This window comes from Mercenaria mercenaria, chromosome 8 (genome assembly GCF_021730395.1).
Source record: "Mercenaria mercenaria strain notata chromosome 8, MADL_Memer_1, whole genome shotgun sequence".
NCBI lineage: Eukaryota > Metazoa > Mollusca > Bivalvia > Venerida > Veneridae > Mercenaria > Mercenaria mercenaria.
In genome coordinates, this window is record NC_069368.1 from 24,588,564 (window position 1) to 24,612,760 (window position 24,197).

General features: G+C 34.1%; 1 protein-coding gene across 1 annotated transcript in view; it reads left to right on the forward strand.

Annotated features, from left to right (window-relative positions):
- Positions 1 to 448: 448 nt before the first annotated feature.
- Positions 449 to 24,197, forward strand: part of LOC123522858 (uncharacterized) — a 39,913-nt gene continuing 16,164 nt past the window's right edge. Inside the window, exons 1-5 of the mRNA XM_045300337.2 lie at positions 449 to 1,155; positions 19,005 to 19,584; positions 20,703 to 20,861; positions 22,557 to 22,721; positions 23,087 to 23,156. Of these exons, the coding sequence (XP_045156272.2) occupies positions 19,024 to 19,584; positions 20,703 to 20,861; positions 22,557 to 22,721; positions 23,087 to 23,156 (955 nt within the window). The 5' untranslated portion in view covers positions 449 to 1,155; positions 19,005 to 19,023. The remainder of the gene's footprint in view (positions 1,156 to 19,004; positions 19,585 to 20,702; positions 20,862 to 22,556; positions 22,722 to 23,086; positions 23,157 to 24,197) is intronic.

The window sequence follows — 24,197 nt, forward strand, 5'->3', positions numbered from 1 at the left end:
CGAGGGCATATAACTCTTTCTCATAAGTAAACTTTAATCGGATCATTGAGTGTAAATCGTTATAGTATTATGTGAACACCCATGATGGGCGAGCGGCGATCGGCGTCCAAAAGTATGTCCGCTCTCTAAGTCAAACAGTTTTCATCTTATCCTCACCAAAAGTGGTGACATTGTTTGTGGGCATAATTATATCGCAATGACACAACATAGTATTTCATCAGTTAGCTTAAAATAAAATTGAAAAAGTTGCATTTTTTTAAATGGATTTAGAGCGATTTTTAATCGAAGCTTTATGTATATAGAGCGCTACTTTATAAAGGCATCACACTTAATGGTGTAAGTGTCAAAAGTGCATAATTGGTCAGTATTTATATCACAGCTATTTTCACAATCGAAGTATTCTAACCAATTCATTTGTTACCCATATATTTAAAAAGAGGACACAGGGCACATATTATATAGATCGACCGTAGTGGTCCAGTGGAGACACCGTTAGACCACGAAACCAATAGCCGTGAGCTTGATCCCTCACTTCTACAACTAAAATTTACAAATCTGTAGCTTTCTTTATTGTTTGCACTGTATACAATATATATATTTTTTGTTGTATTTTTTTTTTGTCTGTGGTGTTTTTTTTGTCTGTTTTCTCGTTTGCTCTCTTTTGCACCATATAAAAGGGGTATTGAATCTGTACAGTTATATATATGTTATATTGAATGATAATTACATGTAGTTCCTTGTTAAGTCGTCCTTAATTATGAAACAAGTTACGTGTGTTTGTTTATGGAGTCATAATGCTTGGCTATACCAACAAAATGGTGTAAACATATCACTTCTTAAACTTGTGAAACAGCACTAAAATAATCAGACGGCGAAATTTTGGGCCTACTTTTCTGATAAACAAAAATATCCTAAAGTCATACAATTGTTTTTGTAAACGCGAGTATATTAAAACGATAACAATATTCAGTCGTAATACAATGTACGTAGGTTTCCTAATCTAATCAAAAATTCTAAATATAGATCCGCTCCGGATTTGAGATATGCATGCGCAATCTAAAATAGACTTTGGTACAATGTGTACATTTGTGATTTCTGACAAGCATGGCGGAAATGAGCCCAGGAGTAAACTTTTAGAAAGCTGAAAATAAAAAGGTAAATAACGATTTATTTAGAATCCATTTTATTCGTCTCTAAATCAATGACAAATACCGACATTACGTCTGTTTTACTAAAACAGTTTGTTGCCAAATAACTATATGCTTACATTATTCTGATTATGACTGGCAAAGACAAACATGTGAACGTGTATTCAAAGATTTAAAGATACTTGCACACAAATGAATAAGAGTGTGAAGTGATTCGTTTTTTTTTAGAAAAAAAACAACAAACAAAACGGTTTTTTTTATATACGTGTCTGACTGTTCCAAGGACCCAGAGCCCTAGCTCAAAGGTCAATGTCACACTTACAAGTCAAAGGTGGTCCATAACTGTGCCATTTATGAAGGGATTTGAAAATAATTTGACACAAATGTTAATCATATTGAGAAGATGTGTCACGCTTATGACCCAGGCCTCTTAGGTCAAGGTCAAGGTCACAAAATGATTTTTGATTTTTTGCGCATACAACTGTGGCATTTTTGGGTCTGCTTCGGGGGCATTTGTCACCAATACTGACAGCTCTGTTAAGTTAAATTCTATTTAACTTTTACAACATGTGCTGTAAACATTTTTTTCTAGTAAGTTTTTAACTTAGTCAGATAGATAGTCTACTAGTAGTCATTTAAATGTTTAATTTTAGACGTTTTTAATAAGTTTTCAATATTTTCACATCTAGTCAAAGTCTAGTCATTGTTATGTGTTACAGCAACTCGGAATGATTCTCACTCATTGATATCTTCCAATGTCATACAACATAACATCTCAAGGACCACAATGGAAATAGGAGTTTAGACTCCTTTTGTGTTATCCTTGACATATAATGTTGATTGACATGGCTATATTAGTTCATATATTGTTTAGTGTATGATTTATGTATTGATGTCATACTTGCCATGTAATTGTACGTGTTATGTTGAAATAAATCTATTTATCTATCCCGAAAAGAGGCAATTTGTTTTCTAAACAACTCAAAGTTCAATGTGATGATATATCCGTATGTATTGCTAAGTAAACACTTCAAGAAATCCATTAAAATTGACCGCGACGTCCATCACATGATGTGTTGTAACTTGTAACGTTAAGCAAAGGTTTTCGAAGATGCGTTTTGGTAATAATAATAATAATAAATAATAATAATAATAATAATAATATAAACAAAAGATCTTCAATGTTTTAACGTGGTACACTTACTCGTGAACATGTATTGATAGTACCTAATTGTATGTAATTTTCATTTAACATGTTTTATAAAGATAAGTAGGATACAAGCTATGACTGATTGCAGATAAGATAGTTGTATCTTTACCAGATTATGAAAATTTCATTCAAAAGACTTTACAGAATATTATATTTGTCATCGCTGATGAGAAATAATGTCTATAAGAGTTTGGTTTATTCTTACTTCTTTAAGGGTTTCTAAGACCAGTTTAAATATCTACGTCTCGCGTCTTAAATCTATGATCTCACAAAAGTTCATCATCATCACTTTTAAATTAGCTCATTATCATGATACAAGGACATTGTACATTTGTGCTGCATGTATTTATTTGAATGTTAAGATGTGTGTGTCCTTAGTCGCCAGCACTTGTAGTAATTCGACCTGCGCATAAAAAATACAAACATTTAATGCATGCGTAGAAAAGATGTTATCCTAGGCAAACATGTCGGCAATGAAACACTTATAACAATCGAGATTTTTTTAGGGTTTGTCAAAATTGAACAGAAATACAATTTTATAGCAAAATAATATTTGTACTCTGCGGCACATCGTGTAGCAGAGTACCGTTGTCCTCACGGACACTGATTTACAAACCGGTTTGACTGGTATTGTTTGTTAGAACGTATAGTGAGATACGTAAGAGGATTATGTACATGTTGAAATCAGTTCTAGCGATACTCTCATTGTGGCGACATGGCTACACTCTCACCATAAAGAAATGGATGCAAACACCGATGAACGCGTTGAGCAGAAGTTACAAGAGCACAGATTTTTTCTGATTTCGATATTATACCTTTATCCAGGGACATAAATAGATATTTGTCGACATTTGTCAGCTCGTAGTTCACTGTTTATTCAAATATTGACATACCCTAACAACATGTATCGAAGAACATGTAATTGATTGTCAATTGGTTTTATATATTATCTTTCGCAAAACAAGTTTATTGATCGCGCAAGGTAATTACTGTCTTATTGAAAACTACAGCTGTCTTCCGATATTGATCAAGTACTTTATGTTGTATTTAGATTAGTATATGAGTCTGTAAAGTGCCTTTACTTATATACTAGTCAAAAGTTCCAACGCCCATATGTACATAAGTATCGATATTTTATTTAATGTTAAACCAAATACAATGAAATTTGACATGAGTAACACATAACTATCCTGTAACAGAATGAAAAACAAAAACGTAACAAAAACACAGTAGATAACAATAAAATGCAGTTATTGATTGAATTGTGCATTTTTAAAGTTCGCAGGATCAGTCAATTGCGATTATCCAGGAGTGGCGTAACATTCCAATTAAATTTGTGCGTCGTTTGAGCGCATCAATGCGAAAAAGATGTTTAGCTGTGATGAATGCTGCTGGTGGCCACACCCGCTATTGACTGATCCTGCGAACTTTAAAAATGCACCATTCAATCAATTAATGTAAATGTAAACCGTACATGCATTTACAGTACCCTGCTGAGAAACCCATACTGGACGAGCCGCTAGGTGAGTCCAATACGGTTTTCCAAGCTGGGTACGAGTCCAAATATATCTCCTGTTGTATAATTCAATGTTAAATAACCTTTATTACCCGCTTTATTGACCAATCGGATCGCTTTACCTCAACTGACCTGTCACTTTATGTGTCAATAAATATACATACTCAATTAACCCGACTTTCAACTAAAATGACCTGTCATATTTAAGTAACATAGGGTCATGGGGTACAAAAAAAAATCGCCATAAGAAAAACATGATTATACACAACTGTATGAATATCTTTTTTTTATTACACTTGAAATATAAAATCTTTAGTTCTGGTCGTGTGTTATGACCAAACAAACATACAAACACATTATGTTCGCATATACCTCAATCCTCTACCTCAACTACTATCCTCTCTTTTACTTTTCTATCTCTATCTCATGTAGTGGTCACTTTAGGCTCTGGTTCTGGGTATCCTCGCCCAATTACATTTTCAATCCTGGAATAACCTATGTCAGCTGATATTGATACGTATCGGGTGAGGATTGGACATTTTCGCTATTTCACTAACTTTGAACTAATAACCTGGATGACATTGCTTCTGCTTAGAGCCGGAAATATTCACGAAAATCCTGGTCCTGATTCCCACATCTCGACATCAACTTCCTCCTCTGTTTCTGATATCATGGAATACTTCAGTCAAACTCTATCTCTTGTACACTATAATGTTCAAAGCTTCATTAACAAACAGGACACCTTACAAGGGGAACTCAATCATTTTGACGTCATTTCTTTCACTGAAACATGGCTCGGTCACAACACCAAATCCGACTCTATTTGCTTTGACAACTATGCCCCTCCGTTTAGAAAAGACAGACCAGGAGATAACCATGGCGGTGTTCTTGTCTACGTGAAAAACTATATTCCTGCTGTGAGAAGACATGATCTTGAACCCGACGGAGTTGAGTGCATTTTGGTAGAAATTCGAATTAATAATAAAAAGTTTCTTTATGGAACGTTCTAGCGTCCTCCAAATTCCTCTCCTCTTGTCTTGTCTAGTATAGAAAACTCAATCGGACTTGCCTTTGACACAAACATAAACAATATTGTCATCGCAGGGGACTTCAATCTAGACATGAGAAAACTCCATACACAAAAAAAATCAGCGACATCGCGACACGATATAATATGACACAAGTGATTTCTGAACCTACTCATTACACTGAATCTTCTAACTCTCTCATTGATCTTTTTCTTGTCTCTTCTTCCTGTAGTGTTTACACATCTGGAGTTGGTGATCCCTTCCTTGATCAACGTGTTAGATTTCACTGTCCTATATTCTGTTGTCTGAGCTGCTCTAAACCTAAATCTCGGTCTTATAAGCGAATGGTATGGAAATTTGACCAGGGTGACTATGACAGTCTGAAACAAGAGGCTGCATCTACTGACTGGGACTCCTTTGAACACCATGACATTGATACACATGCACACAATCTGACTGAACACATACTATCTATTTCAAAAAAGCATATACCTAACAAAATAGCCACAATAAGACAAACAGATCCGCCATGGATTTCACAATGACATACGCAAATACATCAGGAAAAGAAAATGGGCATATGACAAAGCAAAACAAACGCAAAATGAACAACATTGGCACAAGTACAAACAACTACGTAATAAAACAACCCAGCTACTCAGAAACGCAAAATCACAGCTCTCACAAAAACTGTCAGATCAACTAAAAAATGAAAACCTTAAAACAACAGACTATAGGAAAATCTTAAAAAAATTCATTGCACCAACAACGCCAAATACAAACGTACAAACTCTGAACCACAATGGTAATCTTATCACCTCTGGCACAGAAAAGGCTAACATATTAAATAACTTCTTCCAATCACAAACTATCTTAAATGACACTAACAAAGCACTGCCACATATACATAACATATCAAATCATCCGCAACTCAGATCAATCACAATAACAGAAGATGAAATAGCTACTACATTAAAATCAATATCAATTGGAAAGGCTTCTGGACCGGACAATGTAAATAATAGAATTCTAAAGGAACTATCGCACCAACTGTCACAACCACTTTGCAAACTTTTCAACAAATCAGTAAGCAACGGCAGAGTACCATCACAATGGAAACTAGCACATGTCAGCGCTGTTTTTTTAAAAAGAATGACCTTCAATTAGTTTCAAATTACAGACCAATATCATTACTTAGCACAATTAGCAAGGCACTAGAAAAAATTATTCATAAGCGGGTATTCAATTTCTTCTTACAGAATAACACAATTTCTTCTCTTCAGTCTGGATTTGTATCTAATGATTCAACAACAAACCAATTAGTATCCATATACAATACATTCTTTCAAGCTCTAGACGAAGGGAAAGAAGTCCGTGCAGTCTTTTGCGATATCTCCAAAGCTTTTGACCGTGTTTGGCATAGAGGTCTTCTCCATAAGCTCGAATCTACAGGAATTTCTGGAAGTCTCCTGGAATGGTCCTGGTGGCTCTTCCGACACAGTTGCTATTTCTGCTGGTGTCCCTCAAGGTTCTATTATTGGTCCTCTTCTCTTCATCGTTTTCATCAACGACATTGTCAAGCACATTAATTCTACTATCAAACTGTTTTCTGACGACACAAGTCTATACATCATTGTTGATAATCCAACTGCAGCTGCTGATATTCTTAATTCTAATCTTCTGAAAATCACCAACTGGGCAAATGTTTGGTTGGTCGATTTCAATCCAAGAAAAACAGAGACTCTTCTTATATCACGTAAACATAACAAACCTATCCATCCTCCTCTCTCTATCAATGGTTTCCAAATAAACGAAGTTGATTCCCATAAGCATCTTGGAATTACATTTTCGAACGATGGAAGCTGGCACGAACATATAGAAAACATCAAAGAGAAGGCCTGGAAACGAATAAACGTCATGAGATCCCTAAAATTCATTTTAGATAGAAAAGCACTTGAAACTATTTATCTATCATTCATAAGGCCACTTCTGGAGTATTCGGACGTTGTGTGGAGCAATATAACCCAACAACAAGAGACAGAACTTGAGAAAATTCAGTCAGAAGCCTGTCGAATTATCACCGGTGCAACAAAGCTAGTCTCATTTGAAAATCTGTACACAGACACTGGATTCGAGCTTCTTAAAACCAGAAGACAAAAACACATACTCATTCTATTCTATAAAATGTATAATCTTCTATCTCCGGAGTATCTCTCTACACTAGTTCCTCACACTGTTGGACAGGCCTCTGCATACAATCTTAGAAATGCCAGCAACACCAGAAACTTTCAATGTAATACTCAACTTTTTGCTAACTCTTTCCTTCCATCAACTATAACTGATTGGAACCAATTACCAACAGACATTCGAAACTGTTCAACTTTGTCAACCTTCAAAAGAAGACTATTTGCTGATATACAAAAACCTCCTTGTCATTACTATATTGGAGATCGCAAATATCAAATACTGCACTTTAGGCTTCGGACTCACTGTAGCTCTCTTAACGAACACCTCTTTTCCAAAAATATTGTCAACAGTCCTCTATGCTCATGCGGTGAAGCGGAAAACACTTATTATTATTTCTTTCTTTGTCCAAAATATATCATGGAACGCACTGAACTCTTCAACAATATCAGACCACTAACAACTGTTACTTTACACACACTGCTTTATGGTGACACCTCTATTACAAACACACACAACAGCTTAATATTCACGCACATACAAATGTACATACAAAAAACAAGGAGATTCGAAACATAATTACTATGCACTGTCATACTAACCCATAAATATTTACACACGGTATACAGACAAAGTTCAAATCCAAGCTAGTCTCTAAAGCGACCACTCAACTCATTTCTTCTCTAATTTCCTACTTTTCGCCTCCTACCTCTTTTCTTTGCCACATAGACATACACATTTTATAACAATTAATATATTGACAACCTATGACTTTAATGTTATATTATTTCCTATTTTGTTTTTGCGTTCATACGCGTAACGTGGTTATAACCTAAAAACCTATAATAAGAACAAAACAAATGTAGATGAATAAACTGCAAGCAATTTATATTATCAATCACTTTATAAGTTACCGTGATTTAACATGCTAAACGTAAATATTTAAGGAGAGAGTTTCAAACAAGCTTTCAGCTTCCTACTCAATCCTGTATGCTTTTTTGATATATATATACATGTTGTAAATGAATTGTGATTAATAAAATATTGTTTAAACCAAATAACCTTTTTATTCTATATCTATTTTATTTTAGTTTAAATTAAAGATGATTCATTGATGATTCATTGAATATTGTATTTCTGCCTTCCTCATTTCAATACGCATAATTTAGCTCTGTACTTATAGCGCCTACTTCACCCGATTTACATTTTCACCCGTTTAACAAGGGACTTTTAGAACCGTCCAAATACGGAAAAAATAGTTTTAAAGGTAATATATTGTACGGTCACGTGTTGCAAATGAACGTTAACGATTGGATAGATAAAATAGATATAGAATAAAATTGAATATACAACATTTGTACATAAAAGAACTGTATAGGATAAAAAGACCGCAAATGCTGATGGAAGCACCGTATATACAGTTGAAGTGACCGTATACACGGTTGAAATCACAGTTAAGACAGATGAAAACGACTTATTTAGTCTGAAGCTCTTTATATACATGTATATTCACTGTATTTTTAAATGTTTAGTACTTCACGTATCGGTATAAGTACTGCATAAACCATTGAAAGCACCACAGCTGAAACGACCATACGCAATCTAGTACTTAACGTATCGGTATAAGTACAATTTAAATGCTATATCAACACTAGAGGACACCAATGGCGTTCTATAATTGCCCGTTTAACGGGTGCACTAGTATTTTACATGGATATATTAATATAACAATTTCAAGTATTTTGCATGTAAACATGCAATACCAAACAGATCTTTTAAGGTATTTGACCCGTAATAGAGAACCTCCTTTTTGAAGAGTATTCAGTTCCTTCCATAAACCTACTTTGACTGCAATTTTCAGGGGGGCGTAAGTTCAAGCCCCACTAGGACCAATTGTTTTTCCATATTTTCCTTTTTTTCTAGTAAGTTTTTACTTCTTTCAAGACCTTTAACGGATATATTATACAAAAGTTGAAAATTTTCATTTTATAAGCGTTTTCTTGCTGTTCAAAGTGAATTTATCTTTTAATCAGCAGGGCTAGAGTTAGACATCTTTAAAAATACTGAGCTACATGCGGTAAAAATTCTCTATTTTGCCTTTATTCTTTAGATTACATATTGTTGAAGAAATGCAAGTAGGTTTTACTTCTGTCCCAGGTTATTTTTGAATAAAGTGAGCAAAATTCAAAACAGACCCACAGGATTCGACCTTAATTTTTCAATGTTGGAGTATCAATTCTGTCTCATTAAATCTGTTTACTTGAGGCACCCTAGAAAAAATATATTTACAGTTTTATTTTTGTTTATAATTGTTTAACAATAGTTTGATCTTTCTTTTATCAAAATTTATGATGTAATGAGTTCTCTGCAAATGTTTTAGATAGTGGTCATCACATTGAAATTTGTCTCTACCCGAGCTTGAGAAAATTCCATAAATTATACAAAACTTACAAAAAAACGGCACGGTAAAAGTTGTTTAAAATTTGCAACACAATGCGAAACCTGGTAAATTTTAAGAATATATCAAACAAATGCCATTTTTAAAACATTACTATAAGGGGTCCAATACCTGAAGAGAAATGATGATAAAATAGAGTTATTATAACTGTACCTTTGTATGCAATGTTCTATTCGACTCTCGTGGACTTTGCAAGACAGGTGCTTTAGCGCCCTGTGTATAATCAAATATGGCAAAACCTAATCGAGCCGAATACAGCGATCAGATCAAGGTACTATTACAATAACCCTGTTATCCAATAGTGTAGGCTATAAGGCTGAAAATATGGCCGAATTGTGCACTTTTTAGAAGATTATCTTTATCTAATACAATACTACTATCTAACACGGAACACTTTAGATGTAGAACCTACCTCTACCAAGCTTTTATTGTAAATAATAAGGGTCAGAGTTATGTCTCTTGAAATCATTTATAAAAGGTATAAGTATACAACACCCACCATATACTTTTTTATGAAATACAAAGTCCCGACATTTTATGCGAAATGTATGTCGGAGTAAATTATTAATCAGTCTGGGGCTAAACATTGAAAAAGATATGCATATATGAGAGTTACGGCCCTTGAATTTGTAAAATTGTAGAAAAATTAGACAACACATATAATGGTACTTTTAAAGTTTGAGTTTTGAATAGTTTTGTTTAGCTATCTTTCAGAAAACGATGTTTTAAGTAGCAAATGACATGTTAATTAGTTGTGAAGTCCTATTTTTATGCTCCCGTTCCAAGAAGGGGGAGTATATTGTTTTTCAGAAGTCGGTCGCTCTGTCTGTTGGTCTTTTAATATGTTGAACAATCGGTTTCCGGATGATAACTCAAGAACGCTTAAAACTAGGATCATAAAATGTGATAGGGAAGTTGGTCATAACCAGCAAATTTATTTTTATTGATTTTGAGGTCAGTAGGGCAAAGGTCAAGGTCACAGTGACCGGAAATAATTAAACAGTTTTTTGACAATAATTTAGAAATGCTTGGTTCTAGAATCACGAAACTTAAAAGAAAGGTCGATTATGACTAGCAGAAGACTTAATTGATTTTGAGGTCAGTAGGTCAAAGGACAAGGTCACATTAACAAAGAACAGGTCAACAGTTTCCAGATGGTAACTCAAGAATGCTTGGATTATGAAAGTCGATAAAGAGGTTGGTCATGACCAGCAAATGAACTCTTTCGATTTTTAGGTCACTTTGTCAATGGTTAAAGCCACAGTGACCCGGAACATTTAAACAGTTTCTGGACATAACTTGGAAACGCTTGGACTTAGAATCACGAAACTTGATAGAAAGGTTGATCATGACCAGCAGATGACCACTACTGATACTGAGATCAGTAGGTCAAGATCACAGGGATCCAGAACAGTCAAACAGTTGAGAACCCTTAGGCCTAGAATCACGAAACTTTATCGGGTGGTTGATCATGACCAATAGATGACTCCTATTCATTTTGAGACCTGTAGGTCAAAGGTCAAGTTCACAGCGATCCGAAACTGTTGAAGCGTTTCCGAATGATAACTTGAGAACGCTTAGCATTAGAATCACGAAATTAACAAAACTTGCTAGGGTGGTTGATCATGACTGACCAGCAGATGACCCCTGTTGATTTTGAGATCTGTAGATCAAAGGTAAAACATTGACCCAGAACAGTTAAAATAGTTTGTCAAATAACAAGAGAATGCTTTGGTCTAAAATCAGATTTGATCTAGAGGTCATTAATGACTGGTAAATGATCCTTTATTTTGATTTGATGTCAGTACGTCTAACGTTCAGTGCACATTGACCAAATAGGTTCTGTTCTTTGTGCAGTTACTGAATGCATCAAGGGGTGGAGTGGGGGGGGGGGGGGCATTTTGTGTTCTACAAGCTTTTTTCAATATTTCAATCTGTCAGTCTGTCCGTCTCTATACACTGTCTTTGGCTGCCATGTCCGATTCATATCAGATTCTTGCCTCCAGCACCTGTATTTTAGTGTTTTTTTTTCTATCAGAAATATCCAACCATTTGTTCTCAGGGTCAAGAACAAGTTTAAACTTTCAGATCAAGGTCAGATGTCTTAAACAAAAATAACTTTTAGTATCCGCAATGCAAAGTATAAAATGTTTTGTTATAAATGAACATGTCAAAACCTTGTCTTCATACATGCATATATTGAGCTTAATATGAAAACGATTGTCATTGGGAATCTACAAAACGAGTCGTCAGGTGATAAGAGGGTGTGGGGGTGGGTGGAAGTGGCCCTTGTATTTATTCACATTTTCATGTTCTTTATATCGACACTTACCGGTGACCGTGGCACAGTGGTTAAGGCGTCCTCCTTGGGATCAGGAGGTCGAAGGAGCAAGTTTGTTATGGGACTCGTTCCAAAAAGGCCGGTTCGTGATCCACGAGCAAGTTATATGAACGGTTACCGACTTCTATCCGCCCGGCCCTTCGAAAAGTGCTGGGAGTTAGGAGGCAATTGGTGCGCACAATAAATATGTCTCATAAACTAAATTGCCTAGCCCTTTTAAAAGGGGTGGCACAATAATTAGCAAGACCTTTACCCTTATCTTTTATAAAATAATCGTGATTAAAACATCAGTGCCGTAACAAGCCCTGAAAAAACACAGAGGCAGAATTCTTTCGGAAGAGTTGTAACATAGTTACATATTTGTATTATAATGTGTGTATGAATTATTGTTTTGTAATTGATTTGATTTACTTTTAATGTCCATTCAATGTACGTGTATTACATATATATTGCATTTCAATTTTGTCTTAAAGTTAAACATGTAACCAATTTGCCGGGTCACAAATTCTGGTTGCAATGTTGTAATTAACAAATGTTATATGGGTGCTACATCATATTCCTTATTAACAATATCCTTGTATTTTTCAAGCTTTATCACGTGCGTTTAAATTTATTGTATCATAGTTCGGTGTTTTTTCTTAACAAATTTGGTGCAGGTAATTCGTATAGATTGAGTACAGGGTGCGGTAACTAAAAGGGTGCAGGTATTTAATACCCGCACGCTAGTTACCGCACTGTTGGATAGGAAAGTAAGCCAGCGTGTCTGGAACAGTAGACAGCGAAGTGTATTTTATTGATTTTCTGCTCTAGCATTGGTTTATTTTACCTGCGCTTTTACACATTTATAAAGCAAGGTTTTTAAAGTATTTACTAAACTGCTGTAACGCCTACAACTACCATATATGGATGGCTATGATACAAAACAGAAAGAACATTAAAACTCTCGGGCTCTCGGGTAAACAATTTATACTGGGGCCCGTTCAAATTGTTTACCCTCGAGGTCAATGCTCTTTCTATTACTAATTCGTAACTTTAGTAATACTGGAATATCAGCGTATACGCTTATAATAATTTTAGTGATACTTTTATGCGCCTATTTTTGATATGCGCTTATACTTAAGCCAAAACTATACGCCTATGTTTGATATGCGCTTATATATAGGAAATTTGACAGTGCTTACCTTGGTTGGGAAAACGAAAGAAAAACATGGTCATGGACGTGCGCAGTGAAGTATTTCCTTTTATTGCATGCAGTATTTATACATAATGAAAGCATAATGAACATACACAATTTGCAAATAATGTTCAATCTCTCGGATCATTCAATCATTGTTCAACACTAAGATAACATTTTATCCTTATTGTTTTCACAATTTTACCAAAGAATGATTAACTGTTATGACAACGAAAACAACTTTTCTGGTATTCAAACATTTACTTCCATTTACTGAAAACATTTTCTATTTAAAAAGCAGAAATATCGTAAACAATTATCGTTTTATCAGACATCAGACATTCTAACACGATCCGATTCATTTTCCTATTAAACAAAGAAGGCTGGAGACAGTGATTTATTAAACAACAATTCACTGTTCTGACGTCACAACTATTACGTCATAGCGTCAAGCGGCATAACGGCGCGTTGGAAAAGAACCCGATTGAAAACGGGCAAATATTTAATGCATGCCGACAAGGTGTACTTTAAATTCCTTGATAACGTGTTAGAATCGAAATAATATATCTCATTTAGTGATTTGCTCTTGAATAAATCACTGTTTGTCGTTCAGACGCGTAGCATTATATCACTCGGGCTACGCCCTCGTAATATAATTCCTTCGCATCTGAACTCCAAGCAGTGATTTATTCAGCGACAAATCACCGATGAGATATATTATTTCTTAAATAGACGTTAAAATCTTTTAACACCCATCGGTTATCCAACAGGTAAGTATTTATGATAAACAATTATCACGGTATAATACCGTTAAGGTTTAGAAGTATATCACAAAATAACAGATTATTTAGTAAATGAACAGCATCTTGACGCACAACTTATCTGTCCAATACATGCTTTACTGTTCTGTCCCACAGAGTTGGATACTTAAAATACTCTTAATGAGTTGTCCCCCTTTGAATAAGAATGTCATTTGTAAAGAAATAAATGTAAACAATTGTCAAAAACGATGTTTTAATTAGTTATGTAAAGTTTAAACACTCGCACGATGTTGGAAATGCATCAAAACGAAGACATGTAACAGCTTTTTCAAAATGGTGAGTTTTTAAGGCGTTGAACTGTCCAGAAGTATGGCCCCTTCATGCAGTCCCTTTCCGGAATTCAATACATACATGGATAAATTGACAATGGTTTTGTAGAATAATATAAGTGTTTTATATGCTGTTAAATTTTCATGTAAAAAAATGATTTCTTTCTATGATTTGATGACGTTCGAACTTTTTTCTCCGAAACATCGACCTAAAAAAGTGGACGCAACTTGACCCCGATGGTTGACCTTTGTATTATAATACATAATGAGGCACAACCTATTATTGAAAAGGAGAGTACGTAAAACACGAGCTGCACGAGAAAAAGGAAATATAATTTTGTGTAAATATAAATTAGTGTATTGGAAAGTTTTAATTGATCAAATGTAAGTATATATACTTTGATACTGCACTGTATACAAACTAATTCCATATAAATATACACGGCTACCCTAAGCACTCTTGATTTCTATAATGAAATAACCGATATGAATAATCAGCCTAAGGTCAACCATCGCGGTCAAGTTGCGTCTACTATACCTTAATTACATCTTTTTGCCTCATCTGTTGTTTGTTTACCAGTATCGGATATGCGCATACTTTCAAAACAAAGTTTTGGTATTGTGCTATTTTTTAACCTGTCAAATGTGCATACATTACACGCTCTGTGCATTCGATATTATAATATTCGGCCCAACTTCGGTGCTATCCGTATGTTTTACGGAAAGAAATTTTGGTTAAGTGTCCAAATTTCATTATTAGTATTGTAGGTGGAACACGTATTCGTCGTTCGTATCTGTGGGGTGTGGCTCAGTGGTTACAGAACATGACTCAAATGAATCGCTGGTTCGAGCCCATTTGAGAGAGCATTTTTATTTTTCATTTTTAATTGTTTATATGATTTATATGAATCCGATGACAGCAGTACCGATACCGCGAATAAACTGAATGATGAATTTAGCTAGTTGTAATTTATATGTATGAAATTTGTAATGTAGTGAAATGAACTGTGAATAAAATAACATAAACATATATTTAAAATGAGAAATTAAAAAAAAAAACTAGATAAAAATATAAAAAATATACTTGTGAAAATACAATGAAGGGAACATTGTATAAAATGTACATGTACAAAGTGTTTCCTGAAATTTGTGAAAAACAACAACAACAACAACAACAAAAAAGGGCAAAAAACAAAAAAACACAGACTCTGAACGGTTTCGATATTAAGACCTTCATGTTTCAAGCTATCGACGATGACCACTGAGCTATCGTGACTTGCGTACATCCGTATGCACGCTTTAAATATAAATCACATTAATTCCTGGTTATTTTCCGTATACTATACGGAGCGTACCGAAAATCAATCGGAGATTAAAATATTCTATGTAACGCCCATATATAATCAGTATGCATTTGACAGTTCAATAATATAGTACAATAATAACGGTAAGGCCGTATGCGCTTACTTTTAATATGCGCTTATATTCGAATATGCTCTTATTTACATTGAATTGAATTGAATTGAATTGTTTATATCTAAGATTTAAACCTATTTCAGTTTAGAAATTAAGAAAACATTTTACGGTTCTGTTGCATTCTCATCCCTATTTTTAAGCTCACTTTAATCGAAGGACTGGCGTCCATCGTCCGTCGTCCACTGTTTGCATAATATTCTTCTCTGGAACTTTCGGTCAAAATTACGCCGAACTAGGCCTGTAACATCCTAGCAAGGTCCTTTCTATAGTTTGCTCAATGTTGGGTGATTGGCCCCTTGTAGGGGCCACTAGAGCTAAAATACTTTTAAAAGACTTCTCACTGACCACTAAATGGATCTTCCTAAAACTAAAACTTGGACTGTAGCCTCATTGTAAGGTCCTCATCCAAATGTATTCAAATAATGGCGCTTGCTTCCTTGAAAATTAAACGACTTCTTTTCAAAGATCACTTAATGGATCGTCAACGTCCTCGTCTGTTCCATCTTTTTAATGTCCTCTCTCAAATCTATTCATGAGGGCACTTTATACTTTAAGGGGCTTTAGTGCTAAAATTAGAAAAACCTTTAGACAACTTTTCTCGAGAACTGCATAATGGATCTTCATCAAACTTGGTCTGAATCATCATTTAAAGGTTTGTTCTAATGTGGGGTGATTAGCCCCTTTTGGCCGCTAGTCCTAAAACAAATACCTTTGAACAACTTTTTATGAGCCACTTGATGGATCTTTATCTAATTTGGACTGTAGCATCAGTGTTAGGTCCTCTCCCAGTTTTATTCATTTGGAACACTTTAAAAGACTTATCGAAAACCGCTTATTGCATCGTCATCAAACTTAGTCTGTAACATCATTATAAGGTCCATGTTGAAATAGGGTCACTTGGTCAATTGTAGGGGTATGGGAACGCTAAATGATACAACTGCAGAACTTTGAAGAAGGTAAAACATGTAAAATGACATGTTAATATACAACTGATGTGAAGATGTGACTACTGTTGTATTGATGTGTTAATATACAACTGATGTGAAGATGTGACTACTGTTGTATTGATGTAAAGGGTAGTTGGAAACATTAAAAGCAACAATAAAATTTGCTCCTTTTTGAATGAAAATTAAGAATTAAAATTTATGGATTTTCGAGCTGCATTTACAGAAATATCACTCATAGAAGCACCGATACAAAATGAACGCGATATAGTACAACACATGCTAGGAAGTAAGTACTGGATTGAAACGTGCATGAAGGCTCATTTTCTAAAGGGTGCTTTCCAGGCCCGTATCCCGGAGTGGTTGGGCACAAGCCCTCTAGACCCTGTCTTGGATCAGTTTCATTTTGATGTTTCAGCAGTTTCAATAATGTTATTTTAGAATGTTATTTTATAGTAGTAAATCACTTATCTCTCCGTATGCATCTGTCAAGTTCATGAAACCATATTTACAAAAATGTCTATGAAAGTGGTATCCGAGTGTTATTAGAATGGATTAATTCTCCCACATTGAACGTACACATGCATTGAATGTACACCGACAAACCTAGGTTAAACCTAATCCAAACCTTCTTCAGAATAGAACACAATGTGTGCGTACTTACGGTGTATGTTTAGGACATGCATTTTTTGTTTAAGATTGAATTATCTCGAGCGCACGACATCTTATCTTGTGCTCCCGACATCTTATCTCGTGCGCACGACAACTTATCTCGAGCGCAAGACATCTTATCTTTGTTCGCGACATCTTTTCTCGTGCACACGACATCCTATCTTGTGCTCTCGATATCTTATCTCGAGTGTACGACACCTTATCTCGAGGTACGACATCTTATCTCATGCGCACGACTTCTTATCTCCTGCGCATGACGTTTTAATAGCATTTGGAAATTGGCATGGCACACCGACCTTCCAAGCCTAGTTGTATATATTATTAAATGTTATGGTTTAATGATATTCCCTAGAGTCCTTGCCCTTAATTTATGGCAGCTTGTCTGACAAACTCCCAGATGATATTATTTTCAGAGCCAACAATAGCCTGCTACAGCCTTGTCACTTACACTCAGTTCCAAAAGAAAGTGTGCACTTAGTTTTCTGTTATTTTTTCTCGGTTATTTTCATGAAAACTTATAATGTTTGGTACCAAAATTTAAATCAGTTCGTAAACAAATTGGTGTGCATTTTAGATTTTGAGTTATACTTGAGAGTTAGTGTATGAAAAAATGAAACAAAAACGTCGGGCAATTGCACACTTTCGTTTGGAACTGAGCATACTTCGAAAAGTCAGATAAAATGCTGTTTTTTTTTCAAGATCATTGAATTGCCAGGGACTCTTGATAATGGTCAGTGAAAAATGAAATTTCAGAAAAGCCAGGAAAACGTCAGAGAAAAATGACATTCTGGATCGATATTTAAAATGCACATACTTCATATTATACGTGCACGTTTAAAAACATGCGTACACGTATAAATATATACGTCCGAGTGCTTATTTTATACATACACGCGCAAATACCCACATATTTAAAAGCGTGCGTTTAAAAATATACACGTGGACGTATATATTTAAGCGTGCACGCACATCCTAGCTGCACTTACATATACGCTTGTACTTATACATTTACAAGTGTACGCGTAAATATATACGTACACGTGTAATTTAACGCGTGCATGCGTAATTCTGGGTATATTATATGTATGCGTGCACCTATATATTTACCAATATATGCGTATAATTTTATGCGTGCACACTTGATTCTTGATGCTTGTATTTTTAGAAATTTACATGCAAGCATATATTTATTCGTGCACTTGCAATTATAGGTACACGTATATATACACGTGCACGCATATATGGACATGCACGAGTAAATTTATACACACGTGCCGCGTGACGTCCATATAAGCATGCACCTACATATTTACATTTGCACATAAATTTTGATCACATGTTTCATGTCATGGGAATGAAATAAAGCCACCACATGGATTTGATAATGCACTAATGTAACAAAGCTGTAACGTTAACGTCGTTTTAAGTATAGGAGACGTTGGTCGTATTTACTTGTCTATGATAGGTAAAGAAAGAAGAAATTTTGATGTTTCAGCAGAAAAAAGGTTACATGTGATAAAAAGTATATTATAAATGTACGTTTGTGTCTTCATACATTGAATTTATTAAACTTGCTGAATAAGATTGATAAAATGCTCGACAGAGCCTCGCATTTTATTATTTTATTCAACTTGTTTAATAAATTCAGAATGACAAGACTTGATATGCAGATTGATCGTGACCGGCAAACTGCTAATATGTAATCGGAACTTGTACTCAACTTGTGCTGTAATTAGTTTGTAATTATAACTTGTTTCGTTTAGGTTCCAATCCAATATCGGGATGGCACATCAACTTCACTTAAAGAAGGAAAAGTACAGACAATGGGTGAAGGCCGGACTTGGCTTGGGATACTTAAAAGAAGGACTAGTGCCATTTTGTGACGACGTCACTAAACAACAGCATGAAGACATTTTAGATAAGATTAAACAGACAAAGAATCTACCGACTGTGACATGTGGTCAGTGTTCTTGGAGAAATCTCAGACCTGACCATTTAAAAATAGGAAAGAATCAATGTTCTTTGGGCCAAGCTAATTGTAACTGCTGCTACACGAGTGGTAAAATTCCTTGTCCAAACAACGTATGTGGTGCCATCTATGACAACATTATAACTAACCATGCGTCCAAACCACCGGCTCCTAACTGGAAAAACACCCAATCTCAGCAGTGGACTGGAGATCCGTGGAGTATAGCTAAATGTTTCATCAACGCCTCTGGATATGACCTGAAGACATCAGCAGCCGACATCGACTGCACGGGATTACTGCATGTGATTATCAACAACAAATACTTTCATAATCACATTCAGAGTAATTTAGCTGGAGCTAATGTATTTTCAAAGGTAAAATTGTACATACGCACACTTCTGTTATTTAAATACAATTTTCGTTAGCTTTGTTACAAAAAACTGGTAAAACAATATACATGTATTCCGCACTGGTTTCCTCGCAAACACCGAAGATAAAAATATATATGGCATACGTATAAAACTATTTATACATGCCCTGTAATATATATGTTCCCTTGTATAACAGTTCTTTGTCTCTAGTGAAAAGAGGAAAGTCATTAGGGCTTCTTTACAAGTTTTGGGCCACTATCTCAATAAAATATTTGTTTCAATAACATTAATAATTTATCAATATGTACGGATGTTTTCATCTGTTTTTAAATTATGATATTTTACTACAGGCGATTCTTGTTACTGAATTTACTGTAATCCACTAACATTCATGATGACTCGGTAAAAGTGATTCTTTGTATCTATAGTTATTTCCTTTCGTTGTCAAGAGTTCTTCTGTTTGCTCTTCAGTACTAAAACTGTTAAACCTATAAAATATCAGTCATGTTTAATTTTATTATATACCTATAAATTCTGTCAAAAAATTCGGATTGTATTTCACAAGTAAATATGACCAAGCAGAAAAAAATTCCGGATTGTACTTTTTGTATTGTATGTTTCCGGACTACTTTCATTGAATATGCATGACCTGACACAGTTATATAAATAGCGCACATAAAACCATCACTCATTTCATTTTAACATCAATAAACAATAAAGATTTCCTTCGATTACAAATAAACAAACAAATGGGTGGATGTATATAGTAAAAGGGGCATTACAACAGCAGCTAGATCTGGGATTTTGTATTTGGCGCCTAGCGAGATCCGATCTGGCAAAATCCACTCGAGCCGAATACAGCATCCCAGATAGAGCTACTGTTATAATAACCCTTTTATATACGTACGTCAATGGATATAGAACAGAAATTTAAAAGTCATTAAGCAATGTTTAACATACTGGGAGAAAGTCTTTGATATTGGGAGAATTAACTGTGATGTTTGATGCTTTTTCGAGATTATTTGATGAATCGCTAAGAATTTTAGATATTTATTCTAATCAACTCTTGTAAATAGCCAACTTTCACTTGTAATGTTTGTTTGATTAAATTAATGAAACAGGTGAGACAATACAGAAACGAGATTTTCCACTCGAGCACCATGGAATTAGAAGAGGCAGATGCAAATACTTACATAGATGATATGATTGCTGTGCTACAAGATGGTAAGGAACTGAACAACCGAAAAGATGCTCAGGACGCTGTAAAGAAACTTAAAGAGGTTAGTACAATGATTTTTTAACAGTTTGAACTGGTGGGGAAAAAATCTCATGCAGCTTTATATTTAGATGAAAATGTATCTAGGTAAACTGTGTTCGTATTTATAACAATCCGAAACTTAATGAAATTTTGTCGAACTAAATTTGATAAAACAAAATTTTATACAAACTGAATTACTAAATATCTAATATTATTTTAGTTTTGCATTTAATTTGATAAAGTGCCATTTATAACTGTTTTTGATGCAAAACTAAACTAAATTATATTAAAAATGTATGAAGTATTATGTTACTCAGTGGGCAGTACATGTATATATCAGGTCGATATCTGGGGCCGTATTCATAAAGCATCTTAAGTATAAGTTTTGACTTAAGTTTAAGATTTTACTTCAGTTTGTGGTGATTTCAACGTAAGTCTAAGTAAAAACTTAAGTTCAGTCATTAAACAGCTAAAACTTAAAATACGTAAGAAATGACTTAAGTCAGAAAATAAGATAGCTTGGTGAGTATGATTAAAATGTTGTTTTCAGATAAAAACACTTTAAACATTATTATGCATGTTGTATCTGTCTGAAATTAGTGTTGTTTTTTTAATGTTTTCGTCCACAATAAAAAACAGGAATTACTTATTCAGTTGTTTCATGAATAACAAATATACTTAAGTAAAATAAATTTCTAACCTAAGTAATACTTAAGTAAATAATCAATTTCTTATACTTACACTTAAGATGCATTATGAATACGGCCCCAGACCAATATGTTTTTTTTTTCAAAATCGGCCCGATATAAGTTTTGAAAAATAACCTATCTATACTATATTACAAAAAAAGAAATTTGGTGGAGGATGATTAAAAATGTAAATTTTGATTTTTCCTAAAGTTTTTCATAATTGAAAATCTGGTTATTAGGTTGGGTAGGAGGCATCAAACGCGTCATTTCTGCTCAATAACTAAAAAGTTCGCATTGAGATACTGAAAGGAACCTTGCCCTTTAAATCGTTCAAAGCAGTCCAAGGTTGGACTTGCATGTGAGATCAGTGGATGGAAGGTCAAGACGTCGTTACTAAACATTGAAAAATGTGTTCAATGAATAACATTAGAAATTGAACTTGGCCTGAAGGTATCTTATACAGAAGCTATTGGAAGACATGTGTTGTCTAGGTCAAGATCCTCATTATTAAATTATGCTTTGTACTTTCAAATCCTGTTGTGTTTAAATAACCAAAGTGAAAAATTTTTCATGTCTTTCGGCTTAATTTTCGGTGTAAATAAGAAATGGGCCATTTAGATACAACATTATATATTTGATATTTGATCGTAATGACCATGTCTAATGTCTAATTATATGCTACATTTTTAGGTATTTATTTACACAAATAGACATATTTTGGTAACTAGGTGTTTTGCTGTTGTTGTTGTTGGTGGTGGTATTATTCTAAACTCTGAAGAATAATGTATGTATATTAACATTAGAGTCAATAAGTAAAAATAAATCTGCGACAAGTGGAGTACCAGAAGAACCAAGTGAAACAGATGTTTCGGTATAAATGATGATTCACTGTATGACTATTTCGCTATTTAATATTTTTGACTGTTACAGCGCCATCAAAAAACGCCACCTAATGTAGACAGAAATTCCTTTGCTGCCGTAAAATATTTCAATAAATTTTCTAACTTACATTTATGTTTTGTTAATAGCTGAAGAATGAAGATTTCATCGTAACTACTGAAAATACGGAGAACGTTCTCGATGAAATTAGGAATGTGAGAAAATCAACAGAGAGTTTAGCTACTAAGGACGACTGTGGGAATCTCAAAAGGAGCATTTCTGCACTGGGATCTCATATGTCTGAAGAAATGGAGGTATATGCTTTAAACCTTTTTATGTTGTTTCGTAGCTCTATATGAAGATCTCAAAAGGACATTTTCTGCGCATGAGTCTCTTTTGTCTAAACAAATGGAGACTGGAGTTATACGCTATAATTTATCACTGTTGTTCTGCAGCTCTATATAAAGTATTAAATATTGATATACAATAATTATTTTGCAGAGAGGTTGATATGAGGATTTACCGACCTGGAAAAAGTAAAAGCGAGATTTATAATCTCGGCCTAGAGATGCTAAACTTCGATTATTTATGGATAAAATATTCTGTTTTGTATTTGTAAACCTGTAAGATTTTCAAGTAGGTATATAAAACTGGTTCAACAGTTATATTTTCTTTAAAGGAGATGAAAAGGCTCAAGACAGACGGTTCTTCTCAAAAGGAACAATCTGATTACGAAAAGTCCAAATTAGGTAATATTTAATCAGATGATACCGATAATTATCAAATACCTTAAAAATATGACTGAATATTGGGTTCTTTTTTTCTGTTATAACATGTACAGCATAGATACAAAATATACGATGTAGGTAAATGAAGTTACATTGAGTAATCATCTATTGCATGAAATATATGTCTACTGCTTACTTCATCTTCTACATAACAAAATTTTCGCCTTATTTCTCGTTAAATAGGAGACAAAATGAATTATTTTATATATCATTGTGAAGAACTGTGAGGGAGGTAAACTTTTGAACTTCAGTACTTCATTTTCATAAAGACAATGTTATAGAATATTTCGCTTTGTAAATTTCAGTCATTTTTTACACCAAACAGTGATTAAATTTCGAATTTGTAGGTAAAATACATTTAAGGTCGCAACACTCATATCATCAAACCTATCTTTAGTGTATAGTGTCTTACATTTGATATTTTCAAAGTAGTTTAACAATTGTATAAAATATAAGTAAGCAATTCAATAAGAATACAGTTAAAAATTTGGCTTTCAAAAGTTATGCCGTTTACTGTTAATTAATGAGATTGTTCAGTATTCAAATAGCTATGCGATTTCCGTCTGATTTGATAAGTAGCAAGATTGCTATTACAACACAAGAGTTATTGTCCCTACAATGGTCGAAATGTCATATACAACTGATGCAGTGATTTTATGATCCCTCTATGAACTTTACGTAGTACTACCCTATTTTTGTGTCTCTTTAACATAATTCATTAGAAGTTCAATAAGTACTTAACCTACTTATAGTTTAAAAAGTACAACTGAAGGTATCAGTAAGCAACCCCCATATTTGCTAACTAATATAAGTGATCTACTTAATGGATTCATTTAATAGGTACTGCATAAATGCATGATAAACCAAAAAGGGAATCAAAAAATTGTAAATCTCTAATTGGATGATTAGACTAGTTAAAATGTAAGATAAATTATTGCAAGCATATCATTTTTACCAATTAATTATTAAGAGTACTATAGTAAATGCTTTATTATTCCTTCT